The sequence below is a fragment of the Salvelinus alpinus genome, chromosome 13 (genome assembly GCF_045679555.1).
Source record: "Salvelinus alpinus chromosome 13, SLU_Salpinus.1, whole genome shotgun sequence".
Taxonomy (NCBI): domain Eukaryota; kingdom Metazoa; phylum Chordata; class Actinopteri; order Salmoniformes; family Salmonidae; genus Salvelinus; species Salvelinus alpinus.
Window position 1 is genome coordinate 41,591,737 of NC_092098.1, and position 23,642 is coordinate 41,615,378.

The 23,642-nt window shown below is 41.6% G+C and overlaps 1 protein-coding gene across 1 annotated transcript in view; it reads left to right on the forward strand.

Moving 5' to 3' along the window:
* LOC139537710 (CXADR-like membrane protein) overlaps positions 1-23,642 on the forward strand; it is a 122,009-nt gene that overhangs the window by 78,404 nt on the left and 19,963 nt on the right. Inside the window, exons 2-3 of the mRNA XM_071339330.1 lie at positions 12,213-12,370; positions 15,063-15,261. Of these exons, the coding sequence (XP_071195431.1) occupies positions 12,213-12,370; positions 15,063-15,261 (357 nt within the window). The remainder of the gene's footprint in view (positions 1-12,212; positions 12,371-15,062; positions 15,262-23,642) is intronic.

The following is a 23,642-nucleotide window of genomic DNA, read 5'->3' on the forward strand; positions in this document are numbered from 1 at the left end:
CAAGGCACACCTGTTAATTGAAATGCATTCCAGGTGACTACCTCATGAATCTGGTTGAGAGAATGCCAAGAGTGTGCAAAGCTGTCATCAAGGCAACGGGTGGCTGCTTTGAACAATCTAAAATACAAAATATATTTTGATTTGTTTAACACTTTTTTGGTTACTACATGATTCTATATGTGTTATTTCATAGTTTTGATGTCTTCAGTTATTCTACAATGTAGAAAATTGTAAAAATAAAGAAAAAAATGTTAAATGAGTAGACGTGTCCAAACTTTTGACTGGTACTGTATATATACTGTAGCACCTTTTTTTCTAAGCGTGTATGAAAAATCAATGCCTTTAGAGACACACACAACTGTGTCTGGCTAGCTCCTGCAAATGGCTGCAGGGCTGTTACTACACTATGGGTGACTACTGTTAAACTGTTTTGTGTAGGATTGGTGTGAATTCAATTTCAATTCAGTCAATTTAGAAGATCAAAGCTAAATAGTTTAGAATAAAACTACAGTTTACTTCCTGAATTGACTGAATTGAAATGGCCATGCATCTCCGCTGACACCATTCAACCTTGGCATCCTCCAGTTCAGTTCCATCCACCATCTGGAAGCCTCAATCAGTGTGGTATTGGAGAAGAGCATTGGACAGTGTTATCAATCCAACCCAACTAGCCCTGTAGCCACAGGCTCCTCTTCCTGTCCCTCTGTCTCTCTTTGGGGACCAGACTCAGCCCATTGGGTGTTCTCTCCATCTGCTAACGCACAGAGTAGAGGAGAAGGATATACGAGGCTTTCGCAGGTGATGCTGTTCCCATCTCTTCTATCCATTCTCTCATTTACACATAATTCCATTGATATTTCATTGATATTTAATGTATTCTTGTTGCTTTGTTTCAATCAATCGGTTTTACTGAAAACAAACCCTTTCTTATTAAGAAACCACCCACTGTTAAAACCAGTAATACTAAATGCGCTGTTATTACCCCATGAACCAGTTTACAGAAAGCATGGAAGGGTATGGAACATGGATAGATCTGGCACTTCCTGTTTTATATACATCATATTACCTATTTACTCCTTTTCAGGACCCAGAGACCACTTGTTATTAATGAAGTAGTGTCTCATTGATGTGTTCTCATGTAGCAGTGTGGCTAGCTAGTGTTCCACTCTACAGTGAGCGCTAATAAACGAGGAAGGTATGCTACCTGTTTTCAATTAACTCCAGGAATGCCTGACATTTAGCTGTCTGGCTATTCATGCCACATGATACCCTCACTCTAACATCCTGTAGCCAACTGTCAATAATTAAATGTAAAAATGTCTATAGGGGCCACCATTGCTCCAAACATGGTGCTGTGGCTGAATATCAAAGGTCTATCCTTGGTTCCTTGCGTACTTGTTTCCTTGACCTCCTTCTCATAGCTCATTGGAAGAGAAAATCCAAGTGGAGGAACCTCACATCTTCTCGTCCAGTGCGATTTGAGAAGGAGGATGAGGAATAATGACAAAACGAGAATATCCCTCCTTTCCTCTAGCCACGGTGTTGTTATGCTTCCATGTAGATGACAGGATGAGCTAATTAACCCAAACTGAAGCTGTTTTACGATGCACTGGTGGTAGTTTATGGTTGGCCGCTGGTACAGTCCAGAGCAGCTGCCTGCATCTCCAATTAGTACTGTTTTACTGTGTGGGGTGTTTAGGCCAGTCCCAAATGGTACCCTATTCCCTATATAATGCCCTACTTTTGACCAGGGCTTATTGGACTCTGGTCAAAAGTAATGCACTATTTAGGGAATAGGGTGCCATTTGGGAAGAAGCCTTAGTCATGTTTTTATGGCCTCCGTAAATGTTAAAAGAATGTCTGTGGCGCTCAGTCAAACCTTCAGGCTATTACATTACAGGTAATGATAGCCAAACCAACTTGGAGGGGTCATGATGATAATAAAAGTTTTAGTGTCAAGCAAACCAACTGGGATAGAGAATTGATCTGTGGAAGACAAAGATGACTTTTTGGAATTCCTATCACACATAAGCTGAGATGCACACAAACAGAAGTACACACAGACGCACACACACGCAAGCATGCACACACCCATACCCCCCCACACGCAAGCATGCACACACCTATACCCCCCGCACACACACACACGCAAGCATGCACACACCCATACCCCCCCTACACACACATGCACGCATGCACACACCTATACCCCCCACACACACACGCAAGCATGCGTACACCCATACCCCCCACACACACACGCAAGCATGCACACACCCATACCCCCCCCCCCCCCACACACACACACACACACACAAGCATGCATACACCGATACCCCCCACACACACACGCAAGCATGCACACACCCATACCCCCCCCCACACACACACACATGAAAGCATGCACACACCCATACCGCCCACACACACGCAAGCATGCACACACCCATACCCCCCCCCACACACGCAAGCATGCACACACCCATACCCCCCCACACACACGCAAGCATGCACACACTCATACCCCCACACACACACACGCAAGCATGCACACACTCATACCCCCCCACACACAGTGCATATACACATTATGCACATTATGCACACACACTTGTACACCACCAGTCAGCTATATTTTTCACCTAATGGGCACAAAAGTTGCAAATTGCAGCAAAAAGGACTTGGCAGCACAAAAATCTGTATTAAGTATTGATCTAAAAAGGTCAATTCTCCAATTCAGCAGCAGCAGTGCATCCGCAGCAGCTGTTCATGGTGATAGGGCCATATATTAAGAGACAGTAAAAGTGCCAGTTGACGTCAAGCTCACAGTGACACTAAAGAACTGATAGGGTGGAATTCTCCTTTATTGGTGCATTTGGGGGATGATTTAACAGTCACGATAACTCATAGTTACAAAGGATGAGACGAGCGCTGTTATACCTCTGGAAAACTTAAAAGTGCTCAAAGATGCGGATGCTTAGTCAGCAAAACAGATATGAAAGTGGTATTGCAGTTGATAAGCAATTTTTAGTTGTTGCCCTAATCTTACTTTTACAGCAAATAGTCTAAGGCCCCGTACACACTTAGGTTGTACAACTGGTGTACAACTCCTTTGACACAGAGCTTGTTGAAACCTCAGACATTTTTGTGATGCAACAGAGTTTATCTGTACACAAAATGTTTCCACAACCATTGTGGGGTGTCTCCGCAGGGTAATTACTTTTTGTGCCGAAAGCTCTCCTTTCTATCACAATTGTTGTATCAAATGTGTTGTATATCAGATCTGCAACTTGAGTGTGTACGGGGCCTAAGCGTCCGGATCAAAGCACATCAAGCCATGTATATGACTTTGCGGTTTATGACAAACTTACCATTTCAAACAGGATGTCATTCTTTGCAGCGCTCCTCAATCACCTACCAGCAGCACTATAATAGCTACAGAGGGATGTAGTGAGATGTTTAGTGCCCCAGCGGTTTGATGTTGTGAGTAGGGGTCCCATGTTCATGGGCCGGTATCCATAAAGCGTCTCAGAGTAGGAGTGCTGATCTAGGATCAGTTTGCCTTTTTAAATCATAATGACTATGCTGGGGACCTGATCCTAGATCAGACGTCCTGGGTGTAGAACAGGGTGGGGGGAAGGTAGAGGGGAGTCAGTATGTCGGGACTGAGAGCATGTCCACACACTATGAAGTCTCTATGATAAATATTTCCTTTTCATATTAAAGCAAAAGACAACAGCGAAGCTGTTCATATCGTATCACCAGGAGCAAGTTGATGATATGAAAGAAGACAGAGACAATTTATTGCAGAGTATCATTATTCAGACTGTGGAGAATGATGGAAAGAAAGGATTCTTTCTCATCGGGGAGGCTGTTAGACGATGCCGTCTATTTTTCTGGAGGCAATGTTCACTAACAATGTACACATTCTCTCTCTGTGTGTGTATGTGTGTGTGTGCACTTGTTTGTGTGTGTGCATGTGTGCGTGTGCGTGGACCAACGATCTAAGCAGCCTCTGAAGAGCAACAAGGGTTTCTCTGGAAATTCTCTCTGACAGTCACTGTTCCCTATCTCTGACCTCTCTACCCTCTGTTTTTTCTCTATATAAGTTTATTTTCTGTCTCTTTTTTCTAGATTTCGCTTTCTAAACCCCAGCTGATTTTATTCTAGAAAAGCTTGAGGGACCCCCCATTGAGCCAATGACATTCTAACAGTCTAATAAATACATTTCATATATGCTATCGGAATTGTTTTAATTTGGTTGTGTTTATGAAGGTCTTAGGTAACGTTGGAATACATAAAGCATTTTCTTAGTAGTCTGAGCTATATGCTGCCGCATGCTTACGTGTGGAGCGCGTGGAACAGCAATTATTCTTGAAAAAAATATATATTTTGAAATAGAGCTCACCTCTTCAATTTTTAGATTTATTTGACAAAGGTATGTGTTTTAGAAACTGCAGAATCTGCTCTTTCTGATACAATATAGAAATCAAAACGTCTTCCCTTGACAGGTTTTTACAATGACGGGTAGGCCGTCATTGTAAATAAGAATTTGTTCTTAACTGACTTGCTCAGTTAAATAAAGGTTAAATAAATAAAAATAAAACCTGCATGGGACTCTGTAGGAGGATTTGAAAAAGAACATTTTTGGCACTGTTTCCCTGCCTCTGTGTGAATTCCAAGCTGCACCCATCTCTTCATATACAATTTGACAATTGATAATATTGTCACCCCATCAGACTATTGGCAATTGAATCTTGTCTTTCGGCTAACCCTATTATTATATGTGTGAAATTAGATTCAATATAGTTTAGGTGTAGTTTCGATGGGCCACCAGCTGTGTGGTGAATGACTGCAGGTGAATGAGGGTCCTCTTAAAACTTATAACACATTCTGTTCATGATATTAAGATTCTCACAATAACAGTGTTATATTGACTTATTTAGGAAAAGTCAAGGACGGGGGAACATGACTTTAAAAATGTCAGAGTAATTAATTAACCAATTGTTTTTTCTAGTGTTAATTGTGGCCTCCTTTTTTTGGGTGGCATACATGGAGGGAATAGGAGCACTCCTGTCCTTACCGTGTGTGTGTGTGTGTGTGTGTGTGTGTGTGTGTGTGTGTGTGTGTGGACATGTTTAACTATACTTGTGGGGACCAGAAGTCTTGTCTTTACTGTGTGTGTGTGTGTGTGTGTGTGTGTGTGTGTGTGTGTGTGTGTGTGTGTGTGTGTGTGTGTGTGTGTGTGTGTGTGTGTGTGTGTGTGTGTGTGTGTGTGTGTGTGTGTGTGTGTGTGTGTGTGTGTGTGTGTGTGTGTGTGTGTAACTATACTTGGATCAGTAGTCCCCACAGGACATAGTATATAAACTATACTTGGACCAACTGGGGACATTTTGTTACTCCCCACAAGGTAAAACATTTTGTAAACAAACAAAAAATAGGTTTAGGGTTAGGTGTTAGGGAAAATATGATTTTGAATGGGAATTAATTTTGTGTCCCCACAAAGTTAGTTGTACAAGACTGTGTGCGTACGTGTTTTCCCCCCTCCTTTCTCTCTCACCTTCTCCCTCTCCTTCACTCATCTGGACTTGATTGTTACTGAGGCTCATGGTGTGGTATATGTACTGTAATCACTGTCGCTGGCTTTATCTGCAGTGGAGCAGGCAGCTTGACGTTTGGTGACGGCTTTTAACACTAGTCTCTACACAACATAGACCGGCATGTGGAGTTTCAACCCAAAATTCACAACGCTGTGAAACCAGTAAAAGTGAAGGAAAAGGTCCAAGTCTTTGAAGTTGTTTACAATTATGAACGGAAGGCGAATCAATGGCCAAGATTGTGTCTCTATCCTATTGCACACACAGCTGTGTCTAAGCCTACCTGAAGTATTTTCAAGTCCACCGACCCCCCCTGCCTCTGTTTAGGGAAGATATTAACACAGGGGAATCTTTCTTTGGAAGCGAATGAACCAATTTATCCGAGTTTCAGCATTCGCTGTAAGGCCTGCATTTCAATGAGTTCCACCCTCAAGTGTTAACTGAGGACAACGCTCAGACAAGTAGTTAACTTTAATAAGGAAGGAGTTCAAATTTGGACACCGTCCAAGACTTTGGTTAAGTCCCCCCTATTCAGGTAGAATCCCCACAGATGCAGAAGACGGATAAGATTCAAATGCATCCCAAATAGCACCCTATTCCCTACAATAGTGCACTACTTTGACCAGAGCCCTATGGGCCTTCCCTATAGGGCCTGGTCAAAAGTAGTGCACTATATAGGGAATAGTGTGCAATTTGGGACAAGGCTCAGTAATCAAGTGTTGTCGGAACGTCCTGCCGGTGATGTTTATGAGGGCTCTGATTACCATAATCTAATTGGTTACGCAGATTTCTTGCTTTAGTGGGAGACCAGTGGGAGGCTTAGCTTCACTCCATCATATCACGGAACCCATCTCAGTTACCTTTGAAGATGGATTTCAAGGTTGCCACATGTCAGGTGGCTTCATTTCGACTGGTTTTCTTCTCTCAATCTTTCCCTCGATTCAGTGTGTGTTGTGTGGTATGTGGGTGTACTTCAATGTATTCACAAAGCGTCTAAGAGTAGGAGTGCTGATCTAGCCCCCCCCCCCTTTTGGCCACATGAGAGGGTACTGTATTATTCCCCTTTTTTCCAAACCAAGAGGTGGCATCTAATGCCACTTTTTGGGGGGACGGAGGGGATGTATAAAGTGAAACTGGTCAGTAGTAGAAGCAAAGGATTATGGGAAAGCGTCCCCCACCTTCAAAGTGCTGTCTGAAGTCACTGAGTAGGAAATACTCCTAACCTTTCCCCGGCAGGCCAGATGCAGTGCATACAGGATTGAGACAGCCGAGTAATTGCAGGAGCACGTAAAATGATTTACCCCCAGATGAATGAGGTTACGGAAGGAGCAACCACGGGTGTGATTTGGAGAAGGAAAAAGGTAGGACGTCTGAAACCGTCGGATGTTGGGTTTTGTAAATCACTTTATTTGGTCAGTTCGTTTCACATCTAATTGCATTGATGTGAATTTTTACAAAACAGATGAGTGTGTGATGTTGTGAGGTGTTTGTGGATGTTGAGCACAAATTGGGAGTCACCCAGATGCTACTTACCCCCTTCCCGCCAATCCATCTCGCCTTCAGGCCTATTCACTTAGAGCTGGTGGCACAATCAAACATTTAGATTGTCTGCAAAAAAGGAAACAGCAGGGAAAAGGTCATTATGCTTGACGTGCAGTAATTTTATGTGACACGCTAAAGTGCTTTGCCACATTATGTGCTCATCTTTCAATGTTTAAAGTAATGAATTTCTTATTCGTCACGCTCCTAACTTCCCCCTAAAAAGTGTTATAAACAGGCATGAAGTTATACAGTAGGCACTGCACACCTAGTGGCGGAGGTGAGTATTACATCCGTCACCACGCAGACTGAAACTCTGCAAAGTCCAAATGGCTTGAACTCTGGCTCGTGGCTAAAGAACTATATATTGCCCTGTTGAAGGGAACTTGGCGTAATGCAACACCGACACTCAATCTTTTTTATCGGCAGACTAGTCTGTCAAGCGAGGGGAAGATATAAGGTGTCGCACCATCAGGTAGCAGTGTTTTCAACTTGCCAAGGCTGTCCACATGGGCTGGCCCTGAACCGTAACGATAGGCACTAGTCACTCATACTGTATGTAACACCAAACCCCTAAAGGGTAATGAGCGATGTATTTCAAAGCCTAGAAGCTCTGTGAACTGCCTTACACATGGGGTGTGTGTGTGTGATTGATATAGCCGCTCTCACAGGCTGTGTGTTTCACTATGCAGATATGGCACATGCCATTGCATTTGCTTGCAGACTTACTACTAACACAAAGCGACACACTCTTCTTCTTGTCAGTCGCCTCCTATGCCATTCCCTGAGATCAGTACTGTAAGTATCACAGGAGGCTGCTGAGGTGAGGACGACTCATAATAATGGCCAGAACGGAGCGAATGGAATGGCATCAAACACATGGAAACCATGTGATTGATGGATTTGATACCGTTCCACTTATTCCACTCCAGTCATTACTACAAGCCCATCCTCCCCAATTAAGGTACCACCAACCTCCTATGGTAAGTATACACATGGAGCTGCGTCAACTGTGTTGAATTTAAGGATGTGAGAAATATCAACGTGCGGCTAACACAGCCAGTTAGTCAGCAGTCAGACGACACTCAACCCTTATGCTTTGGGCCCACTGATGCATTCTGGGATACTTCACCCCAAACGATAGGACGAACAGAAATAATTCAAAGTGAGCTCACAGGCTGAAGTTAGCCCCCTTCTCTTTTAGTTGTCTATTTGAAGTTGCTGTGTTTTTTTACTCAGATCTGAGCATTTCTCTGTGACAGAGCCAGGGAGCACAGGCGATGTGCTGACTCGGGAGCGGCCAAGCTAGGCAGGCTAGTCAGACAGGCAGCGTGACTTTGGACAGTTTGAAAGGTACGGGGCCCAATGTGTCCCACTGGCTCCCATGCTCTCCTATAATAAGACTGGAGAGGAGGGAATTTACTGGAGCACGACTCCCCCTAGGGCATCTTCAGAGGACCCAGGTCCCTTCTCTCTCTTGCTCTCTTGCTCTCTCTCTCTCTCTCTCTCTCTCTCTCTCTCTCTCTCTCTCTCTCTCTCTCTCTCTCTCTCTCTCTCTCTCTCTCTCTCTCTCTCTCTCTCTCTCTCTCTTTTAGCGGCAGACATTTTATTACATTCAGGAAGTGGCTGTTGCCGGGTTTGCTGAAGAAATTAATTCTATTGTAAATTGACTTTCCGCCATTTTCTCAAAGCAGGCCAGTTAGCAATTTAGCTACTACATAAAAAAAAAGTAAAAATGTTTTAGCAGACGCTCTTATCCATAGCGACCCACTTACAGTTAGTGCATTCATCTTAAGGTAGCTAGGTAGGACAACCACATAGAGTATCCGTCATAGTAAGTACCTTTTTCCTCAATCAAGTAGCTACAGTATCAGCAAAGTCAGTGCTAGTAGTAAAGTGAGAGTGTTAGTTCACGAAAGGCAATAAAGACTAAAGTCTTTCTTGAGTACAGAGGCCTAGCCTAGACTTAGCATGTCTGTCAGTAGCTTGTAAGCAAACCATTACCGTCACAAAGAGGTCACTTTCTCACCTGCTTGTCACCCCTGAGCTTCTGAGTGCCACTCAACGTAATCTAATTAGGCCCATATTGAGTAATCATTAGCAATTAGCCTGTCGTACTCACTCCAGCTCCTTCTAATTACAAATCTTAATTACCGCTATCATGTATCATGAATGGGGGTAAGATGGGGTGAGCTAATTGGTTAGCACTCTCTAATTAGATTTTATGCTAGTGTCGTGGAGGGCTCCTGACTTGTCAGCAATGTGAATATGTGAGGATATGTGGGAGTGGGCAATATGCAGAGGTGATATGGCTTTAGTGTTCTCAGGGTCACGACACACAACTTGTGGCGGGGCTGTGGCGCCAATCAAGGTGCATGGTGGGTATAAATCATTTACAGCGTCAGTGGTGGTCAATGGATGATGTGGGGAATTTGAAATAAGGTGTGTGTGTGTGTGTGTGTGTGTGTGTGTGTGTGTGTGTGTGTGTGTGTGTGTGTGTGTGTGTGTGTGTGTGTGTGTGTGTGTGTGTGTGTGTGTGTGTGTGTGTGTGTGTGTGTGTGTGTGTGTGTGTGTGTGTGTGTGAGAAAGACTATACCAGTGTAACCAATGTAAAGTGGCCCAGGCAGAAAGAGAGAAGAGAATCAAAGAGGTTGTCTTTATTCAGAAGTGGTGGGAGTATTTATAAGTATGCATACTGAGACTGGCCGGATTTATGGACATGAATCAGCAAACATGAATTCACAATGTGTATCAATAAAGCAAACGCTTGAGCTGTGCTAGACAATTAAGCCTGCTTGTCGATAGCATCTTATTCAATACGACTGCAGTTATACTTACACAAGCATGAAATTAATTTTGTCAAAAAAACTCTCCACCTGGCACTGTAAATGGTTGATATATAATATCTGACTTTACACTGAATAATGTTTTTTTTTTTCAATTCCAAAGAATAAGACAAAAAACTTTTTGGAACATTCATGTTCATAAAGATTTAGAACATTCTCACAAGTTCTTAATCATTACCAAATGAAAACATGTCTTCTCTCAAGACTTAAGCATCTCAAATATATTGTCTAATGTTCCACGTAGATATATATTATATTATATTTTATAAACTGGTGGTTTGAGCCCTGAATTCTGATTGGCTGGCAGCCGTGGTATATCAGACCGTATACCACGGATATGACAAAACATGTATTTTTACTGCTCTAATTACATTGGTAACCAGTTTATAATAGCAATAAGGCACCTCTGGTGTTTGTGGTATATGGCCAATATACCACGGCTAAGGGCTGTATCCAGGCACTCTGCTTTGCTTAAATATATAACAGACAATATTATTGTCTGTTGACGGACACATTTGATTGGTCTCGCGTATCTCTTTGAGATGAACTGAGTCTGCAATAAATTGGGATAGAGGGTGAATCCCAAATAGAACACTATTCCCTACAGAGTACACAACTTTTGACCAGAGCCCTATGACACTATATAGGGAATTAGGGTGCCATTTGCGGCGCAGACAGAAACTCAACAGAAACTTGGACGCTCAGGGACATTTGTTTTTCTTTCCTCGTCCTCTTTTTTCTGCCATCCATTTTGTGGAGACTGATCTCAGTGTAAATCGCCCCTGACACCAGTCTAATGCCAGTCTCATGCCGTCCTATCCATGCCCATTTCCACCGCCTGGCATTGTGCAGTTAATCCAGACCAAGGCCCCCGGTGTGTTGCATTGGCCATTTGTCTCTCATTGGAATGACTGCCTTGTAGACAGGCTGCAAAAGGTTTACAATGTATTTCAATGGAGACATTTACACTTCAGCTGTATGGAGACGTGCTGTGGGGTTGAGGTAGATTTTATAAAGCAGAGGGCATTGAACATAACATTAATCACCTTTTGTGGAATATGCTTTTCTTTCAGGTGGTTGGCCCATCTATGATTGAGTGTGGAGTAACCATGTTTGAGAGTATCCTTGTTTGAGGAATAACCTGTCTGAGACTTGAAGACATGTGTGAGCAGCATCGCAGCTAATTTCTGGACTTTAGTTCAGTGCGATAATGCTATTGTTGAGGTATGCGGGTTCAATACCTAGTTAGTTACACTGTATCAAAGCACAACAAAGCTAATCTTCTCTCCACATGCTGTGTGTATAAGGCTCACTATTACCCCCAATACCTTCAATTACTTTGTGTGTGTGTGTGTGTGTGTGTGTGTGTGTGTGTGTGTGTGTGTGTGTGTGTGTGTGTGTGTGTGTGTGTGTGTGTGTGTGTGTGTGTGTGTGTGTGTGTGTGTGTGTGTCAGTGTAACGGCTGTCCTCCTCCTCATCTGAGGAGGAGTAAGAAATGTCGGACCAATGCGCAGCGTGGTATGTGTCCATAATATATTTTAATGAGACAAACGAACACAGAAACAAAACAATAAACGCCACGTGAAATAACAAACCGAAACAGTTCCATGCGGAACACACAGACACGGAAGACAACCACCCACAAAACACAATAGAAAACAAGCTCCCTAAATATGGTTCCCAATCAGAGACAATGACTAACACCTGCCTCTGATTGAGAACCATATCAGGCCAAACGAAAAAACCCAACATAGAAAAACAAACATAGATAACCCACCCAACTCACGCCCTGACCATAAAAGAAAGAAATAACAAAAGAACTAAGGTCAGAACGTGACAGTCAGACCTTGGTTCAAATACTATTTCAGTTATTTCAATTACTTTAAGTATTCAGATATTTTTCATTTGAAAATACAAGTAGTCGTTGTAATGTTTTTGGAAATACACAGAGTATTTCAAATACAAATAAATACTCCCACGGATTTTAACCCTGGTCCTAGGAGTATTTGGAAATAATTACAAATAATTTCAAATAGTAAGCTATTTATAGGAAATTATTTGAAAATACTTCCAACAGAAGTAGTTTATTTCGGACACTTTATTTGAATATACTCAAATACAAGGAAAATAATAAATAATTAAACACAGGCTTTTAAGCCCAGTTCTGGCGTGTGTCTGTGTGTGTGCACATAAAGTGTCTCTAAGCTCCTTTTCCTCTCTGCCCCCACAGTTCTGCTGGGTGTGTTGACGGCGTGCGCCCAGACGGAGATGAAGAGGGTTGTCGGTGACAATGCGACACTGCCCTGTCACCACCAGTTCTGGGCAGGTGATGCCCCCACACTGGACATCGAGTGGCTCCTCCTCAAGCCCAGCTCCAAGCAGAGAGTGGTGAGTGACTCCCTTTGGTTATTGGCTTTGGGTGCATCTCAACAGCCTAAAGTGGCATCCTCCCCTTGTCACATTTCCTCCATAACTAGACAGGTGAAAGCACATTCCTGGTATAGGTGTCTATATTTCTGTCACCTTGCCTGTGTTTTCAGATCAGTAGGAGAGGAGACAACAGGAAGCAATTTCAGACTATTGAGATCGTAGAACCAGAAAGAAATTATAAATCAAATCAAATTGTATTTGTCACATGTGCCGAATACACGTTACGGTGAAATGCTTACTTACAAGCCACTAACCAACAATGCAGTTTCAGTGGTTGAGTTAAGAAATTATTAACTAAATAAACAAAAGTTTAAAAAAATATAAAAAGTAACACAATAAAATGATATAACAATAACAAGGCTATATACAGCATTTATGTTGTTTCTTTGTACAGGATAGAGACAGTAGATAGGAGGAGAGAAAGCACTAGAGAAGTGGATCTGATTTGAACCCATACTGGGAGCGGTAGTACACCATGAATATATGTGATCGAGAAGCAACGACTTAGACAGCTGAACCACCCAGGCATACATCAGCAGTGTGTCTTCTGTGAATGGATAAGCATCCTCAGCTCTATGACACAGACACAGCTTCTCCCCCATCATGACATAACAAACAGTGCGTCACTTTCTCCAGTTCATATGGGTCTATATAGGGACCCACTCTTCTCAATGACTAGGATTACCCCCAAAGGACTGAATCAATCGCTCATCCACTTCTCTCAACTTTGAAGATCTTTCAGCAAACTGTCTTGTTTTTAGAGTCATTCTGGTTTCACTCAACCCATTTGCACTTCTGCAAGTGGGCAGAGTTTTCTTTCCATTTGGCCACTGGTCAAGCTAATATCTGAGGTACCGTCAAGCTTGTTAGACCAATATGGCCGCCTCCATTTTCCCTCCACTCTCTCCCTGCAGGTTATTGAAAGTGCTGCTACAGTTTGCCTTCGGTGAAGGATAGTTTACAAGGCCTGCTATTTATCCGCAGAAAATAAAATCGCATTCACCCACTTTACAGGCTCTGCTTGGATATCCATGGTGATGTTTAATACCTGCAATGGGGGTTATAAACTTTAAGTGCTGTGGGCTGAGAAAAATCTGCATTTTCCCTGCATTTGTTAATTTATGAATTTCCCTACATGGTTAAGTGATGAAGTAATGTCTTGTTTTGTCTTTGGGTCTGAGATAATGTAGTGGTAGACACAGTTGTTTATATACAGTCTTCAGAAAGTATTCATACCCCTTTACTTTTTCCACATTTTGTTGTGTTACAGCTTGATTTTTAAATTGATTAAATTGAAATGTTGTGTCACGGTCCTTCACACAATTTCCCATAATGTCAAAGTGGAATTATGTTTAAAACATTTGTTTGATTTTTTATTAATACAAAATGAAAAGCTGAAATGTCTTGAGTCAATAAGTATTCAACCCCTTTGTTATGGCAAACCTAAATAAGTTCAGGAATAAACATTTTATTAACAAGTCACATAAGTTCCATGGACTTTTGAATGACATGATATTTGAATGACTGCCTCATCTCTGTACTCTACACAAACAATTATATGTAAGGTCCCTCAGTCAAGCAGTGAATTTCAAACACATATTCAACCACAAAGACCAGGGAAGTTTTCCAATGCCTTGCAAAGAAGGGTACATATTGGTAGATGGGTAAAAAAAAAAGCAGACATTGAATATCCCTTTGATCATGGCAAAGTTATTAATTCCACTTTGGATGGTGTATCAATACACCCAGTCACTACAAAGATACAGGCATCAACTCTGTTGCTGGAGAAGAAGGAAACCGCTCAGGGATTTCACTGTAAGGCCAATGGGGACTTTAAAACAGTTGCAGAGTTGAATGGCTGTGATAGGTTAAAACTGAGGATGGATAAACAACATTGTAGTTAGTCCACAATACTAACCTAAATGACAAAATGAAAAGAAAGAAGCCTGTACAGAATAAAAATATTGCATGTGGAATTAGTGGAATTAATAACTTTGCCATGATCAAAGGGATATTCAATGTCTGCTTTTTTTTTTACCCATCTACCAATATGTACCCTTCTTTGCAAGGCATTGGAAAACTTCCCTGGTCTTTGTGGTTCACAGCTTTAATCACTGCCAACGGTGATTCTAACATGTTTTGACTCAGGGGTAAATTAGATATTTCTGTATTTAATTTTCAATATATGTGCAAAGATTTCTAAAAGCATGTTTTCACCTTCTCATCATGGGGTATTGTGTGTAGATGGATGAGAATGTTGTTTTATCCATTTTTAATTCAGGCTGTAACACAACAAAATGTGTAATAAGTAAAGGGGTGTGAATACTTTCTGAAGGTATTGTAGCACAGCATGTAGTATGATCACCACATAATCACAATGATATGATATCTGTGTTTATAATGATTGACAATGGTCATTAGCATACCTCATCATTCCCCCCTAAGTGATGCATATGTGCGTGTACTGTATCAATGTGCGTGTCACCTACACATATCCACAACCCTTCTCCAGATAACCATGGGTACAGAACCACCATTTCCACTTTCCTACACAAGTCCTGCTATGCACAGCCAGAACCTCTAACACTAACTCTTATCTCTCTGTACCTCATTCCCTCCCTCCTTGCCACCTTCCCTCCCTCCCCGCCAGGTGATCACCTACTTCGCGGGCCGGGTGTACGACCCCAATGAGGCGGAGGCGGGCCGGCTGTCCTTAGCCGGGGACTACCTCAAGGGGGACGCCTCCCTGCTGATCAGTGACCTCAGCCTGGGCGACTCGGGCGAGTACAGCTGCAAGGTGAAGAATGGGGGGAAGTACCAATGGAGCACGATCAACCTCATAGTACAGGGTAAGTCCTAATGGAGCCCGGCCATTCTCATAGTACTTGGTAAGTACCAATGGAGCACGATCAACCTCATAGTACAGGATAAGTGCTAATGGAGCCCGGCCATTCTCATAGTACTTGGTAAGTACCAATGGAGCACGGTCAACCTCATAGTACAGGGTAAGTCCTAATGGAGCCCGGCCATTCTCATAGTACTTGGTAAGTACCAATGGAGCACGATCAACCTCATAGTACAGGATAAGTCCTAATGGAGCCCGGCCATTCTCATAGTACTTGGTAAGTACCAATGGAGCACGGTCAACCTCATAGTAAGTCCTAGACCCACTGTGTATTTTGGGGGATTTTTCACACAATCCAAACGAAAATGCACAGCAACAAACAAAACAGAAACAAATTAAAACATTCACCACCATATAAGGTTTTGGATGATCAATTCTAAACAAACAGAAGAAACCCTCAGGGAATTGGGTTTGGTTGGGCTAACACCGAATTCACTGCAATACAGTATCATTCTTATGTGACTTGAGAAGGGATGCTGTACAGGTGGGCATCTAGTAAGACCTCCAAGAGATCAAGAGATGTTCCTGCCACTGCTTGCCTGCAAGGTTTCACTGTTATATGAAATGTCTAACATTGTTTAACCTTTTGCTAAACTGGACTAAATCAGGGTCCCACAGAGTGTTTCTTGGTAGTCTTAAACATCTACTTTGAAACAAAAGTATACACCTCACACACGTGGTTATGGGCTTAAAAAGAGAAGACACCTGTACCATGTCAGATATAGAGTTGAAATGTATTACATGTTTTGTTTTGCTTCCCAACAATACACTTTATACACATCACAAAAGACGGAAATATAAGAAAACCGTTTGACATAGAAACAACACATTTTCTGCGTGAAAAAAATAAATAATGTTTATTAATTATGAAATTATGAAAAATATGAATAACATTCCACCCATGAGGCCACTAGGTCATTTGACTGCAGGAAAGGCATACATGCTAATGTGGTGGATAGAAATGATTTAGGTGATACGATCCTTTCCCCCTTCATACTGTGGTTGACTGACAATGACCACACAAACACTGTTGGTGAGATGTTTGAATCACTACCTAACTATCCTGTTGGTGTCACTGAAGGATAAGATGGCAGTTACTTGTCACATACTTGTGAAAGTGAAAATTAGCTCCAAAAGTGTAGACAATGGACCACTGCCACATGTTGCTACCGAACCAAATCCCTGACTGTGCATAAGAGATAAAAGCGTAAGTAGCACCTGTGACACTGTGATACAGCATCTAGCTGTGTATGGCTCTGATATAGAGCTCTCTCCAGCCTGCCCTCCCCTCCCACGGTCTCCCACAGTAAGACGTTAAGAGAGTGCACCACACATTTATACATACATTTGTACAAATTGGCCCGCAGCTTTGAAACGCCACTTTCGATTTTTTGTGAGACAAACATTAGCGTTCGTCTTGTTCAACGGTAAGATAAGAGGATGGGGGATTGGGGTTGGGGCGCGGTGGGAAGTGGAACTGACACAGAAACATGATGGAGGGCCCCGCCTCCTCCTCCCCCTTCTCCTCAGCCCCCCTAATTGCATCCTGGTTAGAATTCACCCTACTCAGCAAAATGAAGAGAGATCAGGGGAAGAGAGGTCCATGATAGAGAGAGGGAGGTGGATGGTGGGGATGTTGTGGAGGTGTGTCTAAGGAGTTACTAACAGGGCCCAAATGGTCTAAGCAGGCATTGTTGTATTTATCTCACTTATACAGTGCATTCGGGAAAGTATTCAGACCCCTTGACTTTTTCCACATTTTGTTACGTTACAGCCTTTGTCTAAAATTAATTAAATTAGTTTTTTTCCTCATCAATCTACACACAGTACCCCATAATGACAAAGCGAAAACAGGTTTTTAGTAAATGTTGAAATACCTGTTGAAATACCTTATTTACATAAGTATTCAGACCCTTTGCTATGAGACTCAAAATGGAGCTCAGGTGCATCCTGTTTCCATGGATCATTCTTGAGATGTTTCTACAACTTGATTGGAGTCCACCTGTGGTAAATTAAATTGAATGGACATAATTTGGAAAAGCACACACCTGTCTATATAAGGTCCCACTGTCAGAGCAAAAACCAAGCCATGAGGTCGAAGGAAATGTCCGTAGAGCTCTGAGACAGGATGGTATCGAGGCATAGACCATACAGTGGCCTCCAGCATTCTTGGGGCGGCAGGTAGCTTAGTGGTTAGCGCGTTGGGCCAGAAACCGAAAGATTGCTGTATTGAATCCCCAAGCTGACAAGGTAAAAATATGTTATTCTGCCACTGAACAAGGCAGTTAACCCACTGTTAATGACGGTAGGCCGTCATTGTAAATAATAATTTATTCTTAACTGACTTGCCTAGTTAAATACAGGTTAAATAAATACAAATTAAATGGAACAAGTTTGGAACCACCAAGACTTTTCCAAGAACTGTCTGCCTGGCCAAGCTGAGCAATTGGGGGAGAAGGGCCTTGTTCAAGGAGGTAACCAAGAACCTGACAGAGCTCCTGAGTTCTTCTGTGGAGATGGGAGAACCTTCCAGAAGGATAACCATCTCTGCAGCACCCTACCAATCAGGCCTTTATGGTAGAGTGGCCAGACGGATGCCACTCCTCAGTAAAAGGCACATGACAGCCCGCTTGGAGTTTGCCAAAAGGCACCTAAAGGACTCTCAGAGCATGAGAAACAAGATTCTCTGGTCTGATGAAACCAAGATTGAACTCTATGTTCATAGGGATATCTGTTTTCAGTTGGCAAGAATAAATTCCTTTGATATCAATGTGGTTTTCTGCAGGAATGACCACAGTTACAAAGTACCAAAAATACAACAGAACAACTGCTAGTTGGTCTATCTAGTAGGAGATTCTGTAGGAGATTAGGAGATTCTGTAACTTCTTAATGATGCACCAGTCAACATGGTCATTATTTCTCGTTTCATATTAGTAGATGACTTTATACTGCTGTAAGCACTCAGTGATGACAGACATATTTATTTTATTTTATTTCACCTTTATTTAACCAGGAAGGGCTCATTGAGAATTAAAATATATTTTTCAAGAGCGTCCTGGCCAAGATAGGCAGCACCAAGTCATTACACAATTACAGACAGACAACATGAAAAACTCAAAGTAATCTAGTAAAAACCATAGAATTCACAAGAGTATAACACAATCATTAAACAGCAAATTAAAAACATTGACAGTTCAGGGAATCAGTCTCAAAATCCTTAATCAGTGATTTAAAAACACCAATCGGGACAAGTTCTTCCAGTTTAAAAGTATTTTGTAAGTCGTTCCAAGACGATGGCGCAGAGTACATAAAAGCCCTTTTACCAAATTCAGTTCGGACATTTGGAACAGTTAGCAGGATAAAGTCCTGCGAACAAAGAGAGTACCCACCACTTTTCTGAACAATAAAAATGCCCAAATAAAATGGTAGTAAACCCAAAATGGCTTTGTAAATAAAAGTATACCAGTGACTGAGCCTACGAGTGACTAGAGAAGGCCAGCCAACCCTGGTATACAAAGTGCAGTGGGGCGTAAGGGTTTTACAGTTTAAAATAAATCTCAAAGTCAGAGTCTCAATCTCATTGCCCTGACCGGTAGTAATAGGTGAAAGGTTCAGAGATCAATTTCTTGCTTTAGAAAACACTATTAGTTTAGTTTTGTCAGTTTGAGGATAAGCTTCAATTGACACAAGGTATGTTGAACAGTATAAAAAGCAGTTTGCAAGTTCTGGAAAGCTTTTGTGGGAGACGACGCACAACAATAAATAACAGTATCATCAGCATAAAAGTGAAGTTGCGCATTTTGCACATTTTTGTCTAAATTATTTATATAAATAGTGAATAAGAGGGGACCAAGTACAGAGCCCTGGGGCACACCATTACAGACAGACAATTTAACAGACATGAGCCCATCAAATTGAGTGCACTGAGTTCTATCAGACAGATAGTTAGCAAACCATGCAACTGCATGCTCCGAAAGACCTACACTTGACAATCTCTGCCTCAGTATAGCATGATCAACTGTATCAAAAGCCTTAGAGAGATCAATAAAAAGTGAGACTCAGTGCTGTTTTTTTGTCAAGGGCTTCAGTGATATCCTTTAAAACCTTCATGGCTGCTGTAATTATTCTATGCTTCTTCCTGAAACCCGATTGGTACATTTATAAAGTAGAGTTATTATATAAAAACTATTTTAGCTGTTCACTCACAAGGGTTTCAAGTATTTTCACCAGGGGTGACAGCTTTGAGATTGGCCTATAATTATTTAAAAGAGTTGGAGCTCCCCCTTTTAAAAGTTGAAGGACAAATTTTCCAGATCTTTGGAATTTCATTACATTCCAGGGTTAGATTGAACAGATATGTAAGTGGTTCAGCTATGAAATCAGCTGCCAGATTTAAAAAGCAGGGATCAAGAAGATCAGGCTTTCAATGATCTACGGATTTCAGGGCTTTATGTATCTCCTGCACTGAGAATGGAAAAAAGCTAAAAGTTTGACCAGCTCTCGCTGGTTCATCCACACAGGGTTGTACAGAGACAGAGGACACTGAATCAAACAGCCTACCAGATGATTAAAACAATTCAGCATTTCAGTTTTGTCATATATAGCAACAAAGTCCTTCAATACACATGACGGTAATTCATTAACATTACTGTTTCCAGACATAGACTTAATAGCCTTCCACAACTTTCTAGGGTCATTCAGGTTATAAGTGCTAACAGACATAAAACATTCAGACTTGGCCTTCCTGAGAAGAAAAGAACACTTGTTTCGCAACTGCCTAAAAAGAAGCCAATCAGTATCAGAACATGATTTCCTTGCTTTAGCCCAGGCTAGATTACGTTTGTGAATAATACAAGACAGCTCAGAAGAAAACCATGGATCATCCCGCCCTTTAACCCTGAACCTGTGGAATGGGGCATGTTTGTTTACTATTTGGAGAAAACCATCCTGAAAGAATTTCCAGGCAGTTTCCACATCAGGAATAAACTCCAGTGCTCCAGTCAAAATAAAACAAATCATGAAAGAAAGCCTGCTCATTAAAACTCTTCAAATTTCTCTTACGAATAAAGCATGCGTTTGTCTTAGGAACCTTAGTATTTCTAACAGCAACAACAGCACAATGGTCACTTAAATCATTACAAAAAACACCAACCGCAGAATATGTATCTGGAACATTTGTCAATATCAAATCAATCAGGGTAGATTTATCTGGGCATTTAAGATTTGGGCGAGTGAGTGAGTTAATCAACTGGGTAAGATTCATAGAATTACAAAACATTTTTAAATCATCAGACACCGGCTTTAACCAACACCATTTCACTGTAAAGAAGTTTAGACATAAGGTGCATCAGAGAAGAAAATGCATCACCGAGAGCAGAGGGGGTCTATAACAGCCAATCACAGTTACAGAGAGACCCTTTGAAACCTCAATTTTCAAAGCAAGAAATTCTGTTTACAAATAGTTTCAGACTTTGCCACACTTACAAGAAATGTAGTCTTTACATATATAGCCACACCCCCACCTTTCTTAACTCTATCAGTGCAATACACATTGTAACCATTTATACAAATATCCTTATCAAGAACAGACTTGCTGAGCCAGGTTTCATATAGTAAATGCTTAATGAATATATTTAACAATACCACGGAAAAACACATTCCGTTCAACATGACATCATTTACATGGTGAGGAGCAAGAATCCGCTGAAGGAGTTACGGTTGTTTGAATCACCATACAGCCAGCCTGCAGTTTCCAGGTACTGTAGATGCATATAAACCACATCCCCCTCCTCTAACTCAAGGACAGCTGCATTAGATGCCTACTCCCAATCCCGATCAGCATCAACATCTTCGTATGTGACCATTACTCTCTGGTCAAGTATACTGTACACCCATCCATGATACCACAGGCAGTGAATCTAAAGTAGTAGACTCCTCTCACTGGTGCAGTGAAGATACCTGCATGACAAAAATATTATATTGTATATTCATTCTTATGTATATATACACTGAACAAAAATATAAATGCAACATGCAACAATTTCAATGATTCTACTGAGTCACAGTTCATATAAGGAAATCAGTCAATTTAAATAAATAAATTAGGCCCTAATCTATGGATTTCACATGACTGGGCAGGAACGCAGCCTATGCCCTACCAGGCCCACCCATGGCTGCGTTCCTGCCCAGTCATGTGAAATCCATAGATTAGGGCCTAATTTATTTATTTCAATCAGAAGTTTTTTTTCCAATCAGAAGTTTTTCCCCACAAAAGGGCTTAATTACAGACAGAAAAACTCAGTTTCATCAGCTGTCCGGGTGACTGGTCTCAGATGATCCCGCAGGTGAAGAAGCCGGATGTGAAGATCCTAGGCTGGCGTAGTTACATGTGGTCTGCGGTTATTGAGACTGGTTTGACATTCTGCCAAATTCTACAAACAACGTTGGAATGAACATTCATTTCTCTGGCAACAGCGCTGGTGGACATTCCTTCAGTCTGCATGCCAAATGTTCACTGACAGGGATGTAAACAAATTTGTACACAAAATTCGAGAGAAATAAGCTTTTTGTGGGTATGGAAAAATTCTGGGATCTTTAATTTCAGCTCATGAAACATCTGACCAACACTTTATATGTTGCGTTTATATTTAAGAAATAGTCACCAAATATTTGCAAAGAATACACAATGCAGTAGTATCTGTAATGTTGATGTAAGCCTTGTCTGTAAGCCTTGTTTGTGAAGACTTTGCTATAGGTCAGAGTAGTGTCACTAGTGATGAGTCCTACAGTACCAGTCAGAGCAGTGGAGAACGCTACCTTTGGTCAGTCTTTAAATATGGGAGAGCAACTACAATTATCAAGTAAACATATTATTAGTGCATATATTTTATCTTATCATATGCTGCAAAATCACACATTTTTTATTCAGCAACATTGGTTTGAGAACATTTTTATGTTATACTCTACTTTGTTTTTGTCACGGCCGATGCTGGAAGAAGACCAAAGTGCAGCGTGGTAAGCGTACATATTCCTTTTATTTTAGAAATTGACGCCAACAAAACAACAAACAAAAAACAACTGTGAAGCTTACAGAGCTAAGTGCCACTAACAAACCCACACTGAAAGGAGGGAAATAGGGCTACCTAAGTATGGTTCCCAATCAGGGACAATGATAGACAGCTGTCCCTGATTGAGAACCATTCCCGGCCAAAACATAGAAATAAAGAAACATAGAAAACAAAACATAGAAGCCCAACCCAAATCACACCCTGATCAAACCAAAATAGAGACATAAAAAGGCTCTCTAAGGTCAGGGCGTGACAGTTTTAATAGCATACAGACAACCATTTGGGACATAACCTGTATTCTCTCTCTTCAGTTCCTCTACCTCTTTCTCAGTGGTTGTCAATCTGGCCTCCATGGTTGGAAGCTCTGCTGCTAGTGCTGGAATTGTATTATTAAAAACCAATAAGAATAAGAATAAGAAATAAGAATATGAGATATGTTTGGCTATCTGCTGGTCCATATAACACTATCTCAACGCTAACATACAGTATGTACATTATGTACTACAACCTGTGTTCTCTCTTTCCAGTTCCTCCACTGATTGTCAGTCTGGTCTCACTGGCTGTCAGATCTGCTGTTTGTGCTGGACATGTTGAAATAAGTAAAAACAAAGGATAAACAACGTTACTACTAATTTGACAGCTTTATTTACTGGCTTCAGACTGTCTGTCTCTTGTAGAAGGTTGTCAGGTTGTCTGTCTCTTGTAGAAGGTTGTCAGGTTGTTTGTCTCCTGTAGAAGGTTGTCAGGTTGTTTGTCTCTTGTAGAAGGTTGTCAGGTTGTTTGTCTCCTGTAGAAGGTTGTCAGGTTGTCTGTCTCTTGTAGAAGGTTGTCAGGTTGTTTGTCTCTTGTAGAAGGTTGTCAGGTTGTCTGTCTCCTGTAGAAGGTTGTCAGGTTGTCTGTCTCTTGTAGAAGGTTGTCAGGTTGTTTGTCTCCTGTAGAAGGTTGTCAGGTTGTCTGTCTCTTGTAGAAGGTTGTCAGGTTGTCAGGTTGTTTGTCTCTTGTAGAAGGTTGTCAGGTTGTTTGTCTCTTGTAGAAGGTTGTCAGGTTGTTTGTCTCTTGTAGAAGGTTGTCAGGTTGTCTGTCTCTTGTAGAAGGTTGTCAGGTTGTCTGTCTCTTGTAGAAGGTTGTCAGGTTGTCTGTCTCTTGTAGAAGGTTGTCAGGTTGTCAGGTTGTTTGTCTCTTGTAGAAGGTTGTCAGGTTGTTTGTCTCTTGTAGAAGGTTGTCAGGTTGTCTGTCTCTTGTAGAAGATTGTCAGGTT